Below are 24,608 nucleotides of genomic sequence, written 5' to 3' on the forward strand. Positions count from 1 at the left end.
AGGGGGGGCCCTGCTGCCCCTCTGGGGACACCTGCCCCAGTCCGAGGGCCGGGGGGGTGGCCCGTGGTCCCGGCAGAGACCCTCGTCCCGACAGGGAGCCCCGCTGGTGACAGCTTGTACCAGCCACACACTAGTCAAGTGGCCATGTTACCGAGATACACAGTGAGGGGAGGAAGGCACCTTCCTCCTTTCCTTGCTACGTGCACACACACACGTCTTCCCGGGCTCTTCCCTGGCCCCGGGGGACCTTTAGGGCGTCTTGAATATCGTGCCGTATTTGACGCGGTACTTGTTAATGCTGACAAAGTGCAGGGTCTCTGTGTCACAGGTGGTGGTGCAGGGTACCAAGCCCTCCAACCCTTCTCCCATTAGCCACTTGTTTGTCTCGGCTGCCATTTCGCGGGGCACGTGCTCCTTGGTCCATTTGTCCACCCAGGCCTGGAACCGCTGGTGCAGCCTCTTGCTGACTCTTTCGTGGGACTGCAGGGAGAGGAAGGGGTGTTAGAAAGGCACCTTCAGCCCCCAGACTGCAGCTCAGCTGCTGCTCCACACATCCGAGGGGATCAACAGCCAGGGGGATTTGTAAAAACAGCCCCTGGCCCTTGCTAACGATGCAGCAAAAGCTCTCAGAAGTGCCCCCAGGTCTCCTCTCCAAGGCAGTGACAGTGGCAAAATGACCTCAGAAGTACCAAAAGGTTGGTGCTGTAAGACAGTGGCTCTCAGGCTGGGGACAGGGAGCCCAGGACACAGCAAGTTCAGCTTGCTTGACCACATGCCAGGGGACCCAACTGCTTACAGAAAATTCAGAGCCAGGTCTAAAAGCTCCAAGAACCACTGGCCCAACAGAAGAGCCAGGAGAGGAAAAACTGCACACTCCTGCAGTAAAAGCATCTGCTTAAGGAATGTAAAACCCACGAGAGATGCTTTCAAGCCAGGGCTTGAGAGCCGTGACTCCAGTCATAATTGAAAGCAGCAAATCTAATTTCACCTGAGGATTAAAACTTAGGCATTTCATGACTTGCTTTGCCCACCCCAGTCCCTCTGCTTGCTCCTACCTGCTGGGCTCGCAGCAGAGCGGTCCTCCTGTACATGTAATCCTCTGATTTGATCACATACACCATCTTATAGGAGTTCAGTTTGAATTTACACTCCAGCTTGTCCAAGCTCTCCACGTTCTCCATGGACTTCTTACTGTTTCCCTCCTTCCCTTCCTTCTCCTGCTGCTCCCGACCACGCTGACACTTACGGATCCGTCTCAGATTCCTGCAAACCAGAGAACCCCTCTTGGAATTAAGTGCTCAGCCCTCCAGCAGCACTAGGCTGGCTGGGGCTGGTGGGTCTGTGCTGGCCCCTCAAAGCCTGGCCAACAACCTGGGGAACAGTTCCTTGCAGTCATTCAGGCTCAGGTCCCTACAACAGGTCAGCCCACTGAGCTGATCAGAGCTCTGAAATGACTCTGCAATCAACCCCTGCTCGTGAAAAGCCCTGTCATGTTTTCAGGTAATGGTTACTGTAAAGCCAAGGCAGGACTGCTGAAAAGCCAGTCTGGCAAGTCCCCAGTCCTCACCCTCTCCCCCCACCACGTAAGGTCTCACTCACTGGAGAGCAGAAGCCTGGGGTGGACCCGTAGGCTTTTAGGATGACTCTGCTGCCCCAGGGGGAACGGTTTCTCTCTCAGCACGACAAGCCAGGCAAGACTGCAGGCCCAGTAGTGGCCCAGGTACAGCCCGTGGTGTTCAGGGCTCAGCCTGACCACTCACCTGGGCAGGAAGACTGGTTTCTGGGCCAGGTGCTCCCGGAGCTCAGGGGAAGTAGAATCAGAGTTGACGTACCGCTCCACGTAGTCTGACCAGCGCTGGAAGCAAGGACAGAGCACACATCAGCCTTCCCACCAAGCAGCATGGGATGGGAAGGGGGGGCTAAGCTGGAAGTTACAGGGATGAACACAAGGTCGTCTTTGAAGGCTCCATGTATCTTATTCCTAAAAAGGCAGAGCGTTTCTTTACATGGTTTGGAGGGTTTTCTGATACTAATGAAGCCAAGAAGGATTTGCCCGCTCACATCCCTGGAAGCTTTGCCATCTGCCCTTGATTATTTCTTTATCTTGAGGTAAGGGACCACAACCACAGTTAACTGGACATCCTCATCATCAGTATGACCATCAGTCAGCTCCCTGGACAAGCCGATCTTACCTCTGCTTCTACAGGGTCATCAGAGTTCTCCTCTTCTGTGTCCAGCAGTTCAATGGTTAACTGAACTTGACCTCTGCTCTGAATGAACATCAGCTGTCAAGAAAAGGCAGAAGGGACTTCAATAAGAGGTTGCAAACAGGAAAAAAACCCTCTTCTCACTGGGGCAGAGAGAGAATGAAGCAAGTTGGCATCGTTTTAGGGAAAAGAGCTGTGCTTCCCACATGCCAGGCAGCAAAGGGGAAACACCAGCCAAACTGCACAAGCTTCAGGGAACAGGGAAGTTTGAAAGATTTTTCAAGAACCTCTTGTTGTTTTTGGAAATGTCTTGAGCCCCCAAAGGAAGTTTGAGGGCAAGAGAAGGGAGATAATAATAGAATCCCAGACTGGTATGGGTTGGAAGGGACCTTAAAGGTTCCAACCCCCTGCATGGGCAGGGACACCTCCCACCAGCCCAGGTTGCTCCAAGCCCCATCCAACCTGCCCTTCAACACTGCCAGGGATGGGGCAGCCACAGCTTCCCTGGGCAACCCGGGCCAGGCTCTCACCACCCTCACACTCCAGAATTTCCTCCTCATGTCTCACCTCAATCTCCCTCTTCCAGTTTTCATCCCTTCCCCCTTGTCCTCTCCCCACAGCTGACAAACTTTGAGACACGAGAAATGGGAGCATTTGAGCTAACCAAGTAGAACTGGTGACAGCAGAGCAGCCAAGATGATGTGATCCAAAAACATGGTGGATTCTGATTGCTGTTCCAGGAAATACATTTCTCCTTGAAACCTCATTTCCTAGAAGCTCTTACAGAAGCACTAACTTGTGTGCCAAAAGCTGGGGACACGCCACCAAAACTTTCAACTTCCAGAGCTACACAAAGCCCCCTCAGAGCTCTTGGGTGCCTACACAGGCTCCTTTTTTAAAGGACTGGTGCCTCTCCCTTCTAACAAAGCTCCCCCTCCCTGCTTGCTGCTTTTCCAGCCTGGTTTGCAGCCTGGCTTTACCTTGAAGCAGTTCTCCTCTGACATGAGCTGCTCGGCTTTGCGCTGGTAGGCGGCCTCCAGCAGGGCACGGGAGGCCTGGGAAGCCAGCAGACCTCCTGTAGCTCCATTGCTGTTCTCTGACAGGTAAAGGTCTGTCACCTGCACACAGATCTCATCACTCACGATGTGCTGGAGCTGCAAAAAGGAAGAACGTGGGGAAGGTGTTGGTCAGGCTGTCTGCTACACACACAGCAGCACAGGAGAGAAAGAAAGCAAGATGTAACCATGGGTTTCTTTCCAACCCAAACCAGTCTGGGATTGACCTTAAAGATCACCCAGTTCCAACCCCCTGCATGGGCAGGGACACTTCCCACCAGCCCAGGTTGCTCCAAGCCCCATCCAACCTGCCCTTCAACACTGCCAGGGATGGGGCAGCCACAGCTTCCCTGGGCAACCTGGGCCAGGCTCTCACCTTTTCCACAGTCTGCAGCTGGAAAAACCTACTAAAAATGTAGCCTTAAACTCATGCTTTTTCAGTCTTTTTTTGGGGGGGCCTTAAATTCTCCCCCTCTACTTGGTTCTCCTGAGACCCCACTTGAACCCATGATGTCCAGTGCTGAAGCCCCCAACAAAAGAAGGACATGGAGCTCTTGGAGTGAGTCCAGAGAAGAAGCCTACAGGAAAGATGGGGACTTTTCACCAGCAAGTGTAGCCCAACCCAAACCAGCCTGGGATTCTATGAAAAAAAAATAGCAGGTGGCAAATTACAACTACTCAAGAGAAAACTTATGGGCAGGAACATCCTGATCAGCAGCAGGAGAGGAGGGGCCAGAACACCATGACACAGTCTGTCCCTTCCACAGCCAGGAGCTATTGCTGTGTCTGAGGAGAAGGGTGGGGAGATGTGGTATCAAATCCTCCTTTTGTCCAAGTTTAAAAATCAAGAGTCTCTGGGCTGCCTTTTCCATTCAGTTCATCTCTGGACTGAAGTCCAAGGCTTCTGAAAAAGCAGCTCTACCCTTCTGAAAGAGGAAAGGCCCTTCAAGCTCTTTCACTCCCAGCCCTTTGTGGCTGTTTCTCTTCTTCATGCTACAAAGGAAGAGTTTTTTTCCCTTGGTCACACATTCTTCCTACCAGCCCAATAAAAGGACTGGAGTTTAACAGCCAAAAGGAGCTGCTCCAACAGCCAGGTAAGAGACAAAGCTTTTTAGTAAAGGGGGGAAAGGAAAGAAGTCACTTAAAATGCCATTTAATTATTCTTTTCAAAAGAAAAGCCAAATAGGCTCTGGAGATCTTTTGAAATGGGAGTACTTAGATCTTAAAGCTTCTGGAAAATGACTCTACAGGCAGAAAGGATATCCTCAGGAATTCAGATACACCAGAGAACACCTTTTATCACATCTCTTTGCATCAGTGTTAGAAGTTGGCTTAAAACCACCCAGGATCTACCAGCTTACCCCAAAAATTCCCCAATTAGGTGAACCAGAATCCCCCCTCCACCATGGGCCTGGGCTCTCAGGGCAGCAAACCCAACTTCTTTCTCCACCCCAGCCCCTGGGCCCTCCAGCCTTTTCCACAGTCACCTGTCTGACAATGCTCTGGATCAGCTTGTCCATGGTGAAGGCGATGTAGGCGTGGATGGTGAACATCTCGCGCAAGGAGTCCTCGTACTGCGAGGAGTCCATGTTCCCATCCAGCAGGTTCCTCACCATGTCCAAGAAGGCTGGGTAATAATCCTCAACATCAATGTCCACTGCAACAAGAGGGAATGGGAGAGATGGACACATTTGAGTTTTGGTCCTCAGGCTACCCATTCAAGCTGAAGAATTACTAGAATAAATTTGACTCATTTAAATGTCTATAAAAGACCTTGTAAGGCCATGGGTACCTCCACCAACTCTCACTTTCTAGGTCTAACCTCCTCCATAAGGTTTTTACTTTGGAGAGATTGCTTTTAGTTAGCCAACTCAAGGATGCTTTAGATATGCAAGTGTCAAATAAAAGCTCTTAGGAAGTACTTGCTGCATCTGCCCTTCTGCTGGTCACGTCCCACAGACCCCACACTTCCCCACTGCCTCCCTCAATTACAGAACTGTCAGGGTTGGAAGGGACCTCTGGAGACCATCCACTACAACTCCCCTGCTAGAGCAGGGTCACCTAGATCACATTCCACAGCAGTTCAGGTGGGCTTGGAATATCTCCAGAGAAGACTCCTCACCCCCCTGGGCAACCTGTCCCAGGGCTCTGTCACCCTCACAGTCAAGAAGTTTCTCCTCATGTTCCAATGGCACTTCCCATGTTCCAGCCTGTGCCCGTTGCCCCTCGTCCTGTCCCTGGGCACTGCTGAGCAGAGTCTGGCTCCAACCTCCTGCACCCACCCTGAGATACTGCCAGGCACTGATAAGGTCTCCCATCAGCCTTCTCCTCTCCAGCTCTCTCAGCCTTTCCTCATCAGGAAGATGCTCCAACCCCTCAATCATCTTTTTCCCCCTCCCCTAGACTCTCTCCAGCAGTTCCCTGTCTCTCCTGAACTGGGGAGCCCAGAACTGGTCCCAGTTCTCCAGCTGTGGCCTCACCAGAGCAGAAAGGCAGGATGACCTCTCTGGACCTCCTGGCCACATTCTTCCTTATGCACCCCAGGATTCCATTGGCCCTCTTGGTCACATTCCTGGCTCATGGATCACTTCCTGCCTACCAGGACTTCCAGATCCTTCTCCTCAGAGCTGCTTTCCAGCAGCTCCACCCCTAACCCATGCTGGTGCACGTACAGTAAGAGTGCTACCCCAGCTTCAAGCCCTACTGCTGTAACATGCCTGAAGACACCACACACTACCAAGAGAAGCACCTCCCTCCCCCCAGAAGTCACTCACTGGGCTCCTTCAGCCGCAGCTGGATGGCAGGACTGTCGCTCTTGTCCCTCTTGATGCCCAGCACTTCCCTCTCCCACTCCCTTTCCCGCGTCTCCTCCTCGATCTGCCGCTCGGCCTGGGTGCAGATCCTCAGCAGCCTCAAGCACAGGATCTGGTGCAGCCTCATGAAGATGTACCAGTTGCTGTTCACGTAGAAGAGGTTGTAGACCTCGTCCATGCCCCGCAGCTTCTGGGCCGTCGTGTTGTTGAACATCAGCTTGGTTTTGGGAGGGCTGCCCCCCACCCCGTTGTGCTTTTTAGCAGCCCCGGTAGTTTCATCCACATCCATTTCCTCTTCTTCCTCCTCTTCCACGTCTGAGAGTTCACCTCGCTGAGCAAACAGCAGGTCTGGAATGAAGTGATACATGATCTGCTTGATTTTGTACTTGTCCTCCTTCTGGATCCCCGTCTGCCGCTTCACGTGGTGGATGATGAGAGAGGCAGCGTCCTCCAGGATCTGCTTGTCTTCATAGGCTAGGGAGAGGTGTGGGCCCGTGGGGACCCCAGCGTTGTCTTCTGAAGCCTGCTCCTGCCTCTACAAACGAGAAACACGGGCACAAAAATGAGTCCCAGGCACCTCTCTCCACCCAAGACCCTTCCAGAAAGCTCTGCCAGTGGCGCAGACCTCCCCCCTCATCCAGCAGTGAGGGAGAGGAACTGAAACCACACTTGCCAAGTTCATAAGCGTGAGGGAAGGAAACGATTGGTGACCATCTCACCTCATCGTAGATGCTTTCAATCTCGTTGAGGAGACTCTTTGACCTCAGGACCTTGGTATCGTTCTGCTTGAAGTTGATGCCCTGGTGGTCCAAGGATTTCAGGTAATACTTCTCATTCTGCTCTCGCCAGACTTTGTTAAATCCTCTCTGGGCTTCTCGCCACTCTTCCTCTTTCATCTTTAACCTTGGATCAAGAAAACAAGGCTGAGCTAAGAGACATAAACATCCCACTCTGAGCATACAAGGGAAATCTAAGCATGTGGTTTCTGGCCAATGCTGAGAAGTCCTGAACTCCTGATGAAATGGGCATAAATGAAAGCCATCCCATTTCTGCCTGACAGGAGCACACCCTGCTCTCTTTGCTCTCCTGAGCAAACCCCTCTGGGCTCCCTTCATGGCTCAGTAGCACCCTCAGAGCCCCTGGACACAGGACCAACACTCCCATGAGCATGAGAAGTAGCAGGGGAAGAGAATCTCCTGCTTACACATCCCCTCCAGCTTCCCCAGGGAGCTGAATCATCCACTCCCTTTTCTGGATTGAGGAAGGGGAGGCTGACAATGCAAACTGGACTGGGAACCCAAGGGTAGCAAAATCACCACAATCTGCTCACGTGCAGCCACAGGATTTGGAAAGGGACCAAATTGGGCCCTGGGACAATCCCCACAGCACAGTTTCCTCATCACTGGGGAAGAAACAAGATGGAAAGGGAGACAACAAGAGCTCCACATCCCTCCAGCTGAGCGTAAGGTTTTGGTTTCAGAAGGGAAAGTCCCTCTTCCAGGTGATTGCTGTGAAACTCAGCAAGGGAGCAGGACAGAACAGACATTGACTGTCCAGCCTCGTGGAGGTGACACCCATCGAGGGGTAGAAATGAGCTACTTGGACATCAACCTGGATCACCCCTGGTGCACCTCCAGGGCTGGAGGTGTCAGTACCTTTTCAGGACGATGGGAACAGCCACGGACGGGTTCTTCCGAAGGCCATCAATGATGTCTGCTGCTTTGTCAGCATATATCCTCTGCAGGGCCTTGCGGTGGATCACCTCCGAGGTGCCACCCAGAGTGTTGTCCAGCCGGAATTTGGCCTGCTCCTCGGCAGACAGACGGGAGAGCTTCTTCTGGATGGCCTCAAGGACACGGATGGTAGCCAGGTTGGTCTCCAAGACAACATCCAGCTGAAGGGAACGGTGCATTAGATATCGTTGGAAGGGATAAAACATGGTACTTGACAAAGGACAACATGGAAGAGGCATGAAACAAGAAGCTGGGTGTGTTTAACAAGGTGTATTATGGGGTTTTCATGTTCAGCTGCTCTAAAATAACCCAGTTACATTGTAGCTGCCACCCAGATAACACTGTGTAAGAATTTCAAGGCTGCCAGGATGATACTGCTCAGAAATTATATTTTCCACCTGGGAACAGAATACAATTTATAGAATCCCAGACTGGTTAGAGTTGGAAGGGACCTCAAAGATCATCTAGATCCAACATGGGCAGGGACACCTCCCACCAGCCCAGGTTGCTCCAAGCCCCATCCAACCTGCCCTTCAACACTGCCAGGGATGGGGCAGCCACAGCTTCCCTGGGCAACCTGGGCCAGGCTCTCACCAACCTCACAGCAAAGAATTTCCTCCTCGTGTCTCACCACAATCTCCCTCTTCCAGTTTTAATCCATTCCCCCTTGTCCTCTCCCTCCCTGCCCTTGTCCCAAGCCCCTCCCCAGCTTTCCTGGAGCCCCTTCAGGCACTGGAAGGTGCTCTAAGGTCTCCCTGGAGCCTTCTCTTCTCCAGGCTGAACACCCCAACTCTCCCAGCCTGGCTCCAGAGCAGAGCTGCTCCAGCCCTTGGAGCATCTTGGTGGCCTCCTCTGTTGAGAACAGGTTTTTTAATTGACAGTTACTCTACAAAAGGAGGTGCCAAATCCCAACATATGGAGGTAACTGCCAGGCTAACTTCCACTTCAAGTCAGGACATCCATCATTTATCATCCTGAATGTATCCCTTTCCAGATGATGACAGGGGAACACTCGTGCACTAGATGGGCAGTAAGAACAGAGAAGATGCCTAGATGATATGCTGGACATGGAACAATTTCATCTGGAGTGGTGTGAACAAAGAGCTCTGCACAAAAAGCCAGGGGCTGGGGTGGTAGCTCGGAGTGAGAGGTGGGTGTGCAGCTGCTGCTGCTTGGATTAAGAGAACACACAAAGAAAAAAGGTGCCAGACACAACAAAACCACATTCTAAGAAGCAGCATGAAAGGCATAATTATATCAAGGTCATTAACTGTTCTCAGAACCCCAAACTTTCTGAGACATGAACCAAGGAAAAGTTCTTTACCTCGAAACGCTCATCCTCACACCTGTAGATGTGCTCTTCATATTGTGTCTTCTTGGAGCTCACAAATGTGGAGTCTTCAGACCAGGATGGGAAGGAGACCCAGGTGTCATTCAAAACCTTCAGGGGAGACAGGAGGAGGAAACAAGAGTCAAGGTCAGCCTTGCAAAGCCATCACACTCAGCCACCTCTGAGCCCAGTCTTCTAATTGCCCAGCTGTAAAAATCTGTGTCCCCTTTCCAAAGCCAAGACACCACCAACATCCAAAAAAGAACCCCAAATAGCTGGAACAGAAATGTCCAGGCAGCCTGGAGAACTCCTCAGCTGAAGCTGTGAGAAAAAACTTGCAAGGGAAGAGAGTAAGAAAGGCAAAAGGAGCTTTTCTGTTACTTTGGATTAGTCAACTGCAACCAGGTGGATGATCATGTGGGTGATTCCCCGTGGCCAACACGGGGTGGTCACCACGTCAGTCATGGCTGTTAAGACAGTAGGTGGTAATTAAACCCTCAAAAAGGCCATAGGCAAAGAACTGAGGGTTTCTGGCTGGCAGTCTGGAAAGTCAGGCCCAGTTGTCATAGACTCAAAGCCCAAACAACTGAGTCATTAGAGTCTCACAGGAAGAAAAGCTCTTAACTGCATCACACAGAACACTTCTCTGAGACATGTCAGGACTTTGACTATAAAACCTGCATTTGTCCCTTACTCAGGTTATTTTCACTACCTTGGCCTCACCTTAGCTGAGCACCTGCTGGCTCTGGTAACTGCATGACCTGGTCACCCCTGTTCTTCCTCCTCATCTCTGGAGGAGTGTAAGGACACAAAAGCCATCTCACTACTTGTTGCAGGTGCCCTGCTGCCTGCAGTCACCCAGGAGAAGGATTTCTGGGGCTGTCCCCTCCTCCAGTGAAGACTCTTAAGAGACCTGTTTATTAACTGGCCTTCAGCAAGAGTCCTGCTCACTCACCTCCCAAACATCACCTTCAACACCAGTGAAGGAACAGGATCAGCCAGTACCATTCCCACTTTGATCAAAAGGTCATGACAACACATTAAAGGACTCCAGGAGTACAGCTGATCCTGCAGCTCTTTGTCAGGAGACCAGCTCTGCCTCTTGACCAAGAGGGCTGGGTCCCTGTAGGGAGCTGATTTCCCTCCAGAGAGGGGTCATCTTTGCATTTTGGGCAGAGAAAAAGCAGCAGGTGAGGGATAAGTGGGAGAATCTGTCTCCAGAAAATGTGATTTCCCTTTCAGGTGGGACTGGAGACAACTCTGAACGCAGACCAAGTGGAAGTTTGGTTCAAAAGGTGGCAATAACCTTGAATTACACACTGCCTTGTGAAGGATCCCTGAGTTCACATGAAGACCATACAGAAAACTAGTCCTGTAGTTTCTTAGGGAGTGTTTAAGTTTATAGTCCTCACGTTCTCCCCAAACACACCGCATCGCGTCAAACACCCACCCTACATTGCCCCTACATTTGATACCAGCAGTTCAACCTGTCAACTATCTGATGAGGTGTTGTGTTTTTTTTTTTTCCCCAGCTGTTCCCCCACGCTTCCTGCAACCCTTTCACAAGCACCACTGAAGAAGACAAACACCAAAGCCACGTGGGTGTTGGCATCTCCCAGCCAGTTTCCTGCACAGCCCATTCCTAGACGGATGCCTCACCCCGTGCCATAGCTCCTGGACACAACCCAGGGGTTTGCAGGAGTGCCAAGTGCCACAAGGAAGCCCTCAGGGTGTACTCACCCCAGGCTCCAGCACGTCCTGCAGTGATCACAACTGCAGTGATCACAACGTGCCTGCACACACCTGGGTGTGGGAGCAGCACAGCTGGGTGCTGGATCCCTGCCCAGCTGCCTGGCCCCAGCGACGTAGGAGCTCAGCTGCTCCACAGCAGACGTGCCCTGACATCCCTCAGGAACCTTGTCAGCACAGTGCAGGGATACCAAATCCACTCCCCACCCTGCTCTGTTCCGTTTGGCCTCACTCCAGCCCTCCCAGAAGGCTGGGAACAGGCTTCCCTTGTCACACCATCCCCACCCCAGAGGATCTCACCTCTTTACACAGCGGAGTCCGCCCCGTGCACTTGGGCTGCTGGTAGCTCTTGGGTAAGGCTCGGTAGCTGGAGCCCAACCTTTTACAGGAGGCATAGTCTATCTCCATGGCAATCCCCTCCGTAGCCCGCTCCTTCGGATACGTCTCCATGTGAACAGACTCTTTATACCCCAGAAAGTTTTTAAACCAAGTGAACAATTCTGGGAATTTCCTAGAAACGAAACACGAAGGAAGTGATGAAACGAGCTCCTGTCGAACTCGCCGGGGGTGGATGCTGAGGCTGCCAGGGTGGCTGCAGCCAGCCCGTGGCCAACAAAGCCCTCTGAACTAGCAGCCTGGTTAGTGAGGGCCCCCTCTGCTCAACCCCACTCCCACTGGGCCTGATCAAACAGTCCCCAGGAGACAAGTGAGGAAGAGCAGCCAAAGCTTTCACCACAGGGGCAGCACCCGACGTGGGGTCACATCCAGGTCTCCCAAACAACCCCAGTAGCAAACCCAAGACAGACCCCTAGTTGTTTGCCAATGTTCTTCACCTTAAAGCTGTCCTTCCCTTCCCAAAACCAGCAAGAAGAAACTGAGAAGTGATTCTGTAGCTACAAGGCAGAAGGTTCCAGTGCTGACCAGACTGACCAGCACAAACTATGCAGAAGCCTTTGCCTGCCAGGCCCAAGTTCAGCTGCTTGCAGAGAAAAGTTTTCTGAAGAATTTATCAGCCTAAAATACCTCATCTCTTCAACTCCTCTTATCTCATGCAAAGCTTCAGCAATATGAGGAACTGGACCTGTTGCTGAGGCTAATTGAATCACATCATTTATTGCTCTTTCATTACATGGCAGAAGATCCAGCTCCAGAAGGAGAAATGTGTTACACCTTCCCCAATACAGACACTCCCAGCTAGGACCACAGACAAGGGATGAGAGAAATCCAGCATTTTAGGGCAAACATTTCACCTTTTCTAGCTAAAGGCAGCACCCTGCTGATGCCTGACTGATTTCAGTGGACCTGTGGAGAGAGTGGAAGCTCCCTGGGACAGCTTCTTTGCACAGTGGGAGGTGTAACAGGGTCCTGAACCCAATCTATGTTGCTATTCACCTTCTCCCTTGGAACCAGGAACTCAATTCCCAGGAAGGAGGAACAATCTTTCAGCCCAAAGCTGGTGAGAGGATATTGGCCAGTTCTAGCTGATTAATAAAGAGCTGTTCTGTACACTACTGGCAATTACAGAAGCCATAATTCCTATTTAAACTAAAGTATTCCTTACAATTCTTGGCTTCAGGACAGAATTCAGCTGCTTTATGCTTTTTGGAAGTTTTAGTGAGTTTATATCAGTACTCTTTTTTTTTTTTTTAGAGGATATTTCCTGGATAATTAAGACAGCCAAGTGAAATAATCCATGATTCCAGAGCAAGAGACAGCAATAACAGGCTGCTAAATAATTCTGTTTGCTCTTCTGAAAAAGGAAGCAGCACAGCAAGCAGTCCCAGCACTGCTCTTGAATGCTGCCTGCCTGCCAAGACACAGCCAGGAATCCCCCTCTCACCTCCCCTCAGAGGGGGAATAGAAAAGGGCAGTGCACAACAGCTGGAAGGAGAAGTGAAGCAGGGTGCTTTTGGCCTGCTCTAATAAATGAAAAGTCTAAAGGTCTAAAGCACATGGCATGTGGAGAGTGTTAAATCATTGAAGGGCTTCCATCTCAGGAGCTGTGGAAGATGACACTGCCTCAAAGTGGCACAGACAATTAAGCAGAGGCAGCTACAGAATCACCGACTGGTTTGGGTTGGATGGGATCTTAAAGATCACCAGCTCCCAACCCCCTGCATGGACACCTCCCACCAGCCCAGGTTGCTCCAAGCCCCATCCAACCTGCTCTTCAACACTGCCAGGGATGGGGCAGCCACAGCTTCTCTGGGCAACCTGGGCCAGGCTCTCACCACCCTCACACTCCACAGTTCCCTCCTCATGTCTCACCTCAATCTCCCCTCTTCCAGTTTTCATCCCTTCCCCCTTGTCCTCTCCCTCCCTGCCCTTGTCCCAAGCCCCTCCCCAGCTTTCCTGGAGCCCCTTCAGGCACTGGAAGCTGCTCTAAGGTCTCCCCAAAACCTTCTCTTTTTCAGGCTGAACACCCCAAACTCTCAGCCTCTCTGATACTCTGTTACCAGAGCAGAGCTGCTCCTGCCCCTTGAACATTTTTGTGGCCCTATCTAGATAAAGAATATGCCAACCAGCAGTGGAAGAAGCTGGCTGTGCAGGAGGACTCCATCCCAGATGTGGCCCAAGAAACCACCCCCCACCTGGCGCCCAGAGCTGCGCTGCCCCAAAGAACCATGAAGGTTGGCATTTCCTTCCTGACTTTGCAACAGAAACCAGCCCAGGTAGATTCAACTTCTCCCCTCACATAAGGAAACGGGCTCCACTTACCCCAGGAATGGAGAAACGAGCTGCACCAGCTCAGCCCTGGAGATGACCTCCTGGTTGAAAATAACCAGGCAGCGGAGGAAGTTCTCGTAGGCTTCCGTGCTGCGCAGAGCCTTGCGGACCTGGGAGAGGAAGACAGTTGCTGTCAGGGTGGGATCAGGCCGTGTAGGCTGCTGCTGTGCAGGAGACCTGGATTTAACACTCTGCCTTACACGTGGCATGAGAATGGAAACCTTTCAGGGAGCTGAATGAAGAGTCGTGTGCCAGGCGGACACCGAGGAGAGCCGGGATCGCGGTGCTGGGCACGTCCTGCAACACCAGCACCCACTGCCTTATTCTGAAGGGAGGAGTTGGAAGTGAGGAATGAAATCCCTCCAAGAACACCCTAAACAGCTGGATTACAAAATGCTGGAAATGTGGACAACGCCCACTGTCACTGCAGCACCACACACCCACCCAGGTTGGAGACCAAGGATGTTGCAGGTGAGGAGTAGAGCAAGAGACCCGTGCCCTGGGTGATCCCACTCCAGCCTCTGCCTGGTTTCCAGTTGGGATCACCACAGATAAACCATCTGCTCTAACCCTTATCTTCACAGCAGGAGGAAACCAAACGATTCATCCCAACGCCATTCCCTTTCCCAGGAGGACAGTTAGCACCTGTGCCTCAGACAGAGATCTGTCATCATTAAGACAGTCATCATTAGGGTTATAATTCCACAGCAGGGACTTCTACGTTTCTCCTGTTAACACCTACACCTCCTCTGAGCAACAGATTGATTGGTTTCCAGTTACCACTAGCTGCTCTGCTGCAAAATGCACCAATCATCAGGGAGCAACCAAGACTTGCACTGACACATGAATATTACTTTAAAGGCTTGTTTACATTCTCTCTACACTCCCCTCTGAGCCATAAGGAAATGTATGGACATCTTAGGGAAGACACCAAGGTACCACTTGGAAGCATCCCACAATATCCTTCAATTGTTCTGTGTGGTAAATCAGCAACAGGTTAACAACTGTGCAATTAATTAGACTCAACTCTCAGGGGGGGAAAAAAAAACAAACAACCAACCAAGCCCACAAATATCCATGTAAAAAAGATCACGAGTCTCTTAAAGAAACAATTCAGGGGAGGTCACACTGATCCACCTGAGGTCAAGATGACAACTTTTAGCAGGGTGGTCAACATATCACAGACTGTGAGGATAAACCCAGGTGTAGACATGCTAAGACCAGTAACACGAGGTGGATTTCTCTGAACCTGGCTTCTCACCTTCTCAAAGAAGAGAGATTCTGTCCCCACACCATGTTTGCTGGCTTCTGCCAAGGACTGGTCTTTTAAACCAAGCAGCTTCGGTTTCTTCTGTTAACAAACAAACAAAGAGAGAGGCAAGGGAAAGAAAAAAGAAAAAGGCTGTTCAGTGGAGTGAGTTGCCACAACACCCAAGGGTTTCAGCTTCCTGACCCCACCATTTCCCTTCAAATAAATGAAAGGTGGCTTTTTGGGAAGGAAACTTGCTCCAAGGAGTATGCCACAAGTTAACCTATTGAAGGATAGCACAGAAATCCAAATATTTTTAATACATTGTTGCATCCTTTTCTGTAACTAGTTGATTGAAACAGTCACACTATGACCTCTCTCAATTTTCTAACTAGTTTGCAAAATTACCAAAATAAACCTGTGGGGTTGTCTTCCCATCAGTCACCCAGTTCATTAAGCCTCACACCTCAAATTATAATTGTTTTCCTGCCTTGCATTCCAGTGCAGAATCTTCCCATCCCTGCTCTATGTCCTCAGCAAAGCCAGAAGCTGCCTCCCTGTGTTGTATTTTGCTGCCCTTCATTTGAAGAAGAGAAATGCAGAAGGGGAAGTGAATCAGTGGATTTAAATGACCCAGTTGGGTGTGCTAATGCCTTTCCTCACCAAGCAGGAGACACCACCTTCCAATAAAGCAGGCAAACTGCACAGACACTGAGCCACCTGGCCAGGGGATGGTGGTTATTCCACTACAAAGCCTGGCTCTCTCACAATGGGAGTCATTCAAAAAGGGCAAACTCTGCTGAGAGAATCCATCATTGTTTTATAAGGGTTATCACAGGGAGAATGAGCAAACAGGATCCCACTGCATCTGCTCCAAGCTCTACACCAAAGCTTTCAGGATCACCTTGATCCTGCCTCTCAGCTTTTCTTCCTTAGAAGCATCGCTACAAATTTTGGACAACACTTCTTTGGTGACTTCCTTGTTTCCTGAGCCAGTCAAGGAACAACCACCTCCCTCAGGTAAGGGATAACACCAGCAGCTTGGGAAAACCAGGAACAAAGCCTCATGCTGAGAAACAAGGACTTCAAAAAGCTTCCTTTAAGGGCAAGCAGTAGTTGCTGTGCTGCACCCTGCGCTGCCAAAAAGGCTTGGAAAATAAACCCACCCCACTCTGCCACAGCCTCCTGGGAAAACCAGGGCTGCTGAATGAGCAGCACGTGCTCTTACCTTCACTGGAGGGGTTGCTCCAGTCCCCGAGTGCCTTCGGATCTGACAGCCATTCTGGTTGGGTCTCTGTTGTTTGTTGTTGAGCTGTGGCTTCTTCACGGTGCCACCGTGATCGTTTCTCACCGACTCCACTTTCTCAGCAGTTGTCTTACTTAACAGCTTAATTAGAGGCAAACCCATAAAATCATTAGAGCCGAGTTCCACACATGCAGGCAAAAAGTTATGCCTGCTCCTCCTAGCTCTAGATGACCAACGTATTTTACTGCAGCCTTAGAACAACCCTTATAGGCAGAGGGGTTGTGTCTGGAGGACAAGTTACAGCCAGAAAACAGTCTGTCACCCTGACCCCATGCCCACACTCAGTAAAAGATCACTCCAAAAAAAACAACCCCAAGAAACAAACAGCCAAAACCACATTTTTTTCTGAACTCTGGCTACATACACAAGATCTTTTGGCTAGGTATTTCACCTCCTGGCTGTCTCCAAGAGGACTCACCACAGAGCTGTTGGCATCAGGCAGGAACTGCCCGAACTCCGAGAGCAGATCCTCCTGGTTCTTGAAGAGACGAGCCACCTGGGCATACACCTCCTGCTCTGTCAAAGCTGGTGTGTAGTTCCCTCCTGCCTCCTTGGCATTACGCTGCTCTTTCTGTCCCAGGAAAGAAGAGAAGAGTCAGAAGAAAGGACAGACTAACTATTTAAGTGACAAAGAAGCAAGTCAAAACCTTGGTGATGCAAAGATCTCAGCATCTCAGCTCGCTGGCCGACGTGAATCATAGAATCATCAGGGTTGGAAAAGACCTTCAAGATCAAGTTCCACTGTCCACCCTACAACCCCTAACCACTAAACCATCTCCTGAGACATCACATTTACCCGTTTTTTGAACACCTCCCTGGGCAGCCTGTTCCAAGGCCTCACCACTCTTTGTGAAGAAACTTTTCCTAATATCCAATCGGAACCTCCCCTGGCACAACTTGACCCCAATTCCTCTTGTCCTACTGCTAGTCATTAGGGAGAGGAGGCCAACAGCTGCCTCACTACAACCTCCTTTCAGGGAGCTGTAGAGAGCAATGAGGTCTCCCCACAGTCTCTTCTCCAGGAAACCCAAAAGCCAGTCTTAGACAGACACATTTATGTCCCCACAGCCATGGAAGTGAAATAACCACACCTACGCTCAAACCTGCCTCATGAACCCTCACCTGGTATGTATGGAGGATCTCCAGAAAGGCTTTGTAGATGTCTGGCTGGCCCTGGAACCGATTCTTGATCTTGTTGACATAGTTGATGGCATGATTAAACTCGACAGGCTGATTGTTCTGCAGGGATGGGGTGGTTCCCAGGGAGATTGTCACGGGCGTGTGAGGTTGGACCGGTGGCGAGCGTGGAGATGCATACGGTGGAATCGGGGGAGTTTGCTGGCTGGTGGGAGTATGTGCCTGCAACTGGGATGGCTGGGAGGAAAAGAAGCCATCTTAGAAACCAGCAGAATCCTTTCCAGTTGGAATTAAGGCATTTTTATTCCACACATGGACCATATCCAGATGAAACAACCCAGCATCTAACTGGATCTGATGCCAAAGGTGGAATGACGTGGGTTCAGAAGAGGTACCTCTGAGCTGGAATATCACAACTGGATGAAATCTCCTGCTGTCACATCCAGTTAAACAACCTCTTCCCATATACAGGCCTTGGACAACGCTTGCTGCACTTCCTTGACAGACTGGTTTTTATAAACTGCTACTAAACCATTATTCCCTTCACAGGTCTAGGGAATTTTAACAGTATCCGTCATAAACTGAACATTTCCAAGTAGCTGTGCAAGCAGAAACTGCTGTTAAGAGTCAAAATTAAGAAGTACCATTTCACACAGTCAGAGCTGAGTTGCACAAATCCAGGTAGACTAAGCAGAAGAAAACCATGACCCAAAACAATTAAGAGATAAATATTTAGTGGGCCAGAAGAGACAACAATTCATCAGGAAGACCAAACACCCAGACCAGTCAGGCTGTTGCTATTGACAGCTGGTTTTCCTCCCTGATTGCTTTTTGGCTGAAATCTGATAAGAGACACACACTATCTCAAACATTTAGCAGAGGCACAGTTTGCTCCAGCTCTGCAAGTTACTTTGCCCCCAGTGAAGAATTCTGGGATGCATAAAGTAAGGCAACAACAAGGGAAACTTGGAATTTCTTTCAGTATAGAGACAAACAAGCAAGCAGGCAAGGCTCTCAGTTTTCAATACTCTTAATAGACACCTTGAAATCTGACACAGGCAAGTTGATCCTGAACACCTAAACTTTGCAGTTTTCAGCTTTGCAAATCTTTGAGCACATTCTTCTTCATCATTTCTAAACAGGAGGTTGCACCAGTGTTTGTCTAGAGATCACCTTATTGCCACATTTTAAATCCTGCTGCTTTCAAACTGCCTATTCCTTCTTTTTTTTTTTCCTTCCTTTTCCAGCCAATTGTTAGCTAATTGTACAGTTCTGAGATTAACCCTTAAAACTTTGGGGATTCTTTCCCTCCCCAAGGCTCTCAAATCATTTTGAGGCTAAAATACAGAATATTTTACCCGGAATGAGATCCCTGAATGCCTCATATGATCCTGTTCTGTTTTCAAACACATAAAATCCCTCTGTTAGATGGGAGCTTCTGGATTAGATCTAAAGCTGAGAGTCAAACTCCCCCTTAATTATTGAAAGGTCTCAGTTTCAGGTACACAAACCAATATCTAGAGGCAACATTGTGGTCATCTTGCCTGAACTCTTGCACTTTTGATTTTGCCAACAAGTCCTGCACCCCCCTCAGCTGCTGGCTGGACTACATCAATCTTCACAACAGATGTCTGATCTGAAAACAAGACTTAATGATGTGGTAGATTCTGAATTGCTCTAAGCAACCTCTTCTCAAGGCCCCAAGCATTTGGAGCCCCACACTACCTTTCACAGCAAAAGCAACACCTTTATCACTGCCTCTGTTTTACTGGGAATTTCCTGGGACATCAGTTATTTGGAGAGAATATACACAAGAGGCTGAGAAAATACACAGTGGAGAAATCAACATGGGCCCAGTGCTTTAACTGGGAAGCCCCTCCTGCAAAGTCAAATGCATTTCAGGGATCTTCTTCCTGGGGCTGCTGGATCACTCTCTGAATAACACCTGGACATGTTACCAACTGCTCTAAGCAACTTTCAGTCCCCCACTGAAAGCAACAAGGCCTTTCCAAACCCTTCAGGTGGCTTACTTGGATTATTGTCAAACCAACCAGGACACAGAGAATCACAGAATGGTTTGGGGTGGAAAGGATCTTAAAAGATCATCCAGTTCCAAACCCCTGCAGTGTTCCTCCTCCAGCAGTGAGTGATCATCACAGAATTGTTTGGGTTGGAAGGAACCTTGAAGATCATCCAGTCCCAACCCCCTGCATGGGCAGGGACACCTCCCACCAGCCCAGGTTGCTCCAAGCCCCATCCAACCTGCCCTTCAACACTGCCAGGGATGGGGCAGCCACAGCTTCCCTGGGCAACCTGGGCCAGGCTCTCACCACCCTCACACCCCACAATTCCCTCCTCATGTCTCACCTCAATCTCCCTCTTCCAGTTTTCATCCCTTCCCCTTTGTCCTCTCCCTCCCTGCCCTTGTCCCAAGTCCCTCCCCAGCTTTCCTGGAGCCCCTTCAGGCACTGGAAGGTGCTCTAAGGTCTCCCCAAGAACACCTTGGAAGTTTGAGACGGAAAAACTAACCCAGAAGCAAAACGGACACGGGCTGGCGAATACTGTGAAAAAGCAGTGTGGAAATTCCCTTTTCTCCCTCTAGCTCCACAGCAGAGGCAGCAGGAGCCCTGCGTGGTCAGTGTCAGGCAGCCCAAGGCTCTCACCTTGCTGATTTTGGCAGGCGGTGGCTGCGGGGCCGGCTGTGCTGGTGTGGGGGTGGATTGTGCTGACGGCTGCGAGGGATGTTGCGGCTGGGGCTGTGGCTGGGGCTGCAGGCCGTGAGTGGGGATCTGGTGGACCTGCCCTGGGGTGGTCACATTCACCATATCATTGGTCTGCACCTCGATCTTGTAACCAGGTGGCAAGAAGGTGTTAAAACCCATGATCAAGTCCGGGTGCCCCTTGAAGAGCTGTGATACACGGCTGATCACTCCCGGAGTGTCAATGCTGGGGAAGGAAGAAGATCCGAGTGTCACGAACCTGGCAACAACACACCAAGGTCTCCACACATGAACATTCCCTTTGATTTATTTACCAATTCAAACCCGATTCCTATAAACACCCTCCTGGACTGAAGAATGACATTAGCATCATTTTATTAGCCTAGACAGCATTTTTATATCTGTGACCATTATTAATGGGCAGACGACCAGACAGCCCGATGAATCAACCATCGAGGTTGAACTTGTGAACTCCCACTCCAAGGGGAGATGATGGATAAAGGAAAGAAAGCACACAACTGCTTTGACACTACTGCTTGTCCTGCACACAGCAGGACAAGAGTTTAGCCCCAGCTCTGTGCTCCTCTGCCCACAAACACTCCTTCTAACCTGGAAGGAAGAAGCAAAAGGCAGCTGGTTACCTTTGAGATTTAAATTCCTTCATAATATCCAAGAAGTCATTGTAGACCTGGGGCTGGCTACCAAACTGCAGCTTCACCTGGTCAAGATAAGACAATGCATCCTCCACCTGGAGACAGAAAGGACAGGTTATATCAGCACAGCAGATCTGCTTTCACCTCCCATTGTTCTGCAAAACACGCATGATTTGAAAACACAGCTGTTAGCCCTGAGTCTGGGCAGGGAAATTAAGGAGCAAAAATAAAAGGTCATGAGCCTGGTTAGTGAACTATCAAGCACCATTTGAATAAGAGATACTCACTCCCCAATCCTGGCTCACAAGACAAAACTGTACCAAAAAGAAACAAAAAGGAAAAAACAAACAAACAAAACACAACAAACACAACACAGATCAGAATTGCTTGGAGTAAAAAAACCAACAACCCAACCCAACTTACTCCAAATTTACACTCACTGAAGTGACTGCTAGGATAAACAGAACTAGACTTGAGGATTTTTCCTGCATTCATATGTGGAAATTATTATGGAAGTCTAAGAATAAGCAGAAAGTGGAAATGACACCCTGAGTGCAGTATATGGCTGCCAGGTACACGCTTGCACTTCTTCCAAAAAGCCAGACATTTCAGTTCAAACCTAGAAAGATTTTTGAAAATGGCAACTGTGGGTGGCTAATTGCTTGACACCTCCACCAGCAAGAAGTTGATGAACTGTTCGTGTACCCACATCTAATTTCCAGAGGTACTAAAAGAACAGTCACAGCCTAAAGCAGGAGTTTGGGGTCCCTGTCGCCCCAGGAGCTTTGGCACAAGCTCAGCTGCTGCCAGAGCTGCACGTGGGACCTCTCTTGCCTCTGGAATTGAACAGGAAAGGAAGGAAGGCTACCATGTCTGGCCCCCATCTCACATCAGAGGAGGATGTGCCATCATTTCACTGGGAGAAAGGACCAGACAGTTGGAAACTGTTTCCAGAGGTCTCCAGAAATGAAGTGTCCTGCCTCCAGCAAAAGAAAAGGACCTCTTGCCCAACGAGGCAGGAGGTTCTACCAAAACTGGAAGAGACTTGAGCTGTATTTGGAAGAAACTAAGAAACAGGCATCAACTAATACTTGTGTGCCTGCTTGCTAGAGTTGAACCAAATGTAGCTGCTTACAGGGGTTACTTTTGGTGGACTTTTCTCTTTTTTAAAGGGTTTTACAGCACATATCTGAGAATAGAGCCTTCCTTACCCCCAAATTACTCCCACACAACCACCCACATAAGCCATGTGTTCAGAAAAGCACCACGTTTAGGTCATTTAACCCATTCCTATGAATGCTTTAATCAATACTTCTTTTCCCTTCTTGCCCAAATGTTTTCCTAGCAAGACCATTTTTTTTATTATGGTATCTACAATGAGAGGGTTTCAGCAGCAAGTCCCTTTCTGCACTCAACAACCTTCTAGGGAGCTAAGAGAGCTTTCAGAAGGCCACCAGCTTCAAGCAGCAAGTCCCTTTCTGCACCCTACAGCCTTCCAGGGAGCTAAGAGAGCTTTCAGAAGGCCACCAGCTTCAAGCAGCAAGTCCCTTTCTGCACCCTACAGCCTTCCAGGGAGCTAAGAGAGCTTTCAGGAGGCCACTAGATTTCAGCAGCAAGTCCCTTTCTGCACTCAACAACCTTCATGGAGCTAAGAGAGCTTTTGGGTGGCCACCAGCTGGCTCTGCAGGGAGGTGTCCCCTACACCCTGACCAGAAGGTGACCCCTGGAAGCCCCAGGACTGAGACAGAGGTGGGTTGACTGGAGGAGGGGAGGCTGGGTGTTACCTTGAGCCTCTGGAACTGCTGCTGGCCCTGCACGGGCACGGCGGGCGGCGCGGGGTGCGTGTGGCTGGGCACCACCTGGCTGCCGTGGGGCTGCACCGGGGCAGGGTGGTGGTGCCCACCATGCACGGCGGCGATGGCAGGGCCGTGGCTGCCCGAGCTCTGGGGCACGGCTGACACCTGGAGAGGGAAAAGGGCAGGCAGGTCAACAGCTCTGCTCCCCAGCAGGCATGGGGCAAGAGATACCTTCCCCAGCCCGGGGATACACATAGCATTTCAAGGAAGCAGAAGGCGGGAGGTGCTGATAGGCTTGTGTTAAAATAGACCTGTGGTTTCTTCCACAATCAGCCAGGGAGGCCTAGAAATCATAGAATCATAGAACTGTTCAGGTTGGAAAAGCCCTTTGGGATCACTGAGTCCAACCATCATCCCTACTCTACAAAGTTCTCCCCTAAACCCTTAACCACATCTACCAACACCACATCCAAACGACATACCCAGGGATGGTGACTCCACCACCTCCCTGGGCAGCCTGTTCCAGGGTCTGACCACTGTGAAGAAATTTTTGAGACAAGACAACTCATCCTGTCCCCCAAACACAAGCACACATGGTACAGGCTCTCTCCAGCATGGCTGCCTGCTCACTAACATAAAAACCTGCAAAAGGGGCATAAAATGGGATGGTTAGTCTGACAGAGTCAAAGTTCTCCTTCTTTACTGGGATATTTCTGTGTCACAAGCAATAATCTGAAGGAATGATTCTTTACAAGCTTCTACACTCAGTTGGGGTACTGGAGATCCAATTGTGGCTCACTGGCACCAGCAGACAAGGGAGAAAACTCAGCTTTGTACCTCTCCCAGAAAAACAGGAGGCATGGACTTTTCAGGTCTTCTTCATATATTAAACCAGGAAAGTTTCAATTTGGAAAATCCATTAAAAGAGGCTTTCACTTCTTTTTTTTTTTTCCTTCATAGTAAGTGACTTTTCATTTTACACAAACTTCAAGTCTTCCATCCAAGCCTCTTTTAGATGAGATGCACTTTTAAATATCCTTCTCATGAACGAGGAACAAACTGCCTGCTGGTCCATCCAAGTTCTTTGGAGGAAGGACTGCCAGCACAAACACACTGTCTCCCAGTCCCTGCCAGTGTCTGCCTGCAGGCTCCTCAGCTCTGTGGCTGCCTTTATCTGTGTGAAGAAGGAAGGAAGAAGCTGGCTGTTCCTCTAGGCACTAAAGGAGCTCACCAGCAACACATGCGTGGAAGATGCAACGTGCCAGAAACAGGGAAAGGACAAGAAACACAGGAACAGCCTCTCCCTGTTCTTTCACTGGAAGGTCTCTCCAGTGCACTCTTAAAGTATATTTTTCTCTCTCCTCAGCTGACAGCTCCTTGTAAAGGAGGAGAGAGGAAGGAGAGTCATTAATGATCCTGGCTGGGGTAAATGCTTTCTGACACACTTCCATTTTCCTGAAAGTCTTCAGCCTAAATGTTGATCTGAGCAGATTTCCCAGGGAAGCTGTGGCTGCCCCATCCCTGGCAGTGTTGAAGGGCAGGTTGGATGGGGCTTGGAGCAGCCTGGGCTGGTGGGAGGTGTCCCTGCCCATGCAGGGGGGTTGGATCTAGATGGTGTTTAAGGTCCCTTCCAACCCAAACCATTCTATGATTCTATGATCCAGTGTGTTAAGCGTAAGATCACCCAAGATACCACACACCTGTGATAGAGCAACCATAAGATCAAACCTCTTCCAGACGAAAACAAGAACAATTGAGAAAAAGGCCCTGCACACACCTGCCTGCAGGATTCATCACCCAAGAGAGTCATTAAAGAATCACGTTCACAAAACCCAAGTCCCACCACACTTGTTGAGGTGGCTCAGAGCAGGAGCCAAGCCAACAGCCCAGCTGCAGGGGAGGGAGGAGCAGACTCACCTGGTAGCTGGGAGTGACAGAGTACTGGATGCCCGTGGCAGACTGCATGGTCTCTGACACTGCCTCATACACCGGGGGGGCCGGGGCGAGGACACGGTGCTGGTGTGGGAAGGGCTCAGTGCTGGGGAGACGTCTCTGCTGCGACGCGTACACGGGTGACTCCTGCTCATCCAATCGCCGCTTCATGCTGAACTCATGCTCGGGAGGCACCACGAA

At 50.1% G+C, this 24,608-nt stretch overlaps 1 protein-coding gene across 1 annotated transcript; it reads right to left on the bottom strand.

Moving 5' to 3' along the window:
- Window positions 1-249: 249 nt before the first annotated feature.
- Window positions 250-24,608, bottom strand: SIN3A (SIN3 transcription regulator family member A). The gene is made up of 20 exons (XM_010002245.1): window positions 24,393-24,608; window positions 22,464-22,640; window positions 20,668-20,774; window positions 19,970-20,252; window positions 17,292-17,543; window positions 16,588-16,740; window positions 16,092-16,250; window positions 14,876-14,965; window positions 13,606-13,724; window positions 11,188-11,398; window positions 9,133-9,249; window positions 7,731-7,969; window positions 6,795-6,978; window positions 6,037-6,610; window positions 4,750-4,919; window positions 3,188-3,361; window positions 2,193-2,285; window positions 1,761-1,855; window positions 1,056-1,263; window positions 250-480 (listed from the first exon to the last, which is right to left on the bottom strand). Exons 1-20 carry the CDS (start codon window positions 24,576-24,578, stop codon window positions 250-252), a joined length of 3,822 nt encoding a protein of 1,273 aa, XP_010000547.1. The 5' UTR covers window positions 24,579-24,608.

This window comes from Chaetura pelagica, unplaced genomic scaffold, assembly GCF_000747805.2.
Source record: "Chaetura pelagica isolate M959 unplaced genomic scaffold, ChaPel_1.0 scaffold887, whole genome shotgun sequence".
NCBI lineage: Eukaryota > Metazoa > Chordata > Aves > Apodiformes > Apodidae > Chaetura > Chaetura pelagica.

Excerpts from the sequence above, each read along its gene's own strand:
- SIN3A (XM_010002245.1), bottom strand. The coding sequence starts at position 24,578 with ATGAAGCGGCGATTGGATGAGCAGGAGTCACCCGTGTACGCGTCGCAG. Across the intron at positions 22,641-24,392 it reads CTGTCACTCCCAGCTACCAG|GTGTCAGCCGTGCCCCAGAG; the intron begins GTGAGTCTGCTC and ends TTCCCTCTCCAG. Across the intron at positions 6,611-6,794 it reads TTGAAAGCATCTACGATGAG|AGGCAGGAGCAGGCTTCAGA; the intron begins GTGAGATGGTCA and ends TCTCGTTTGTAG.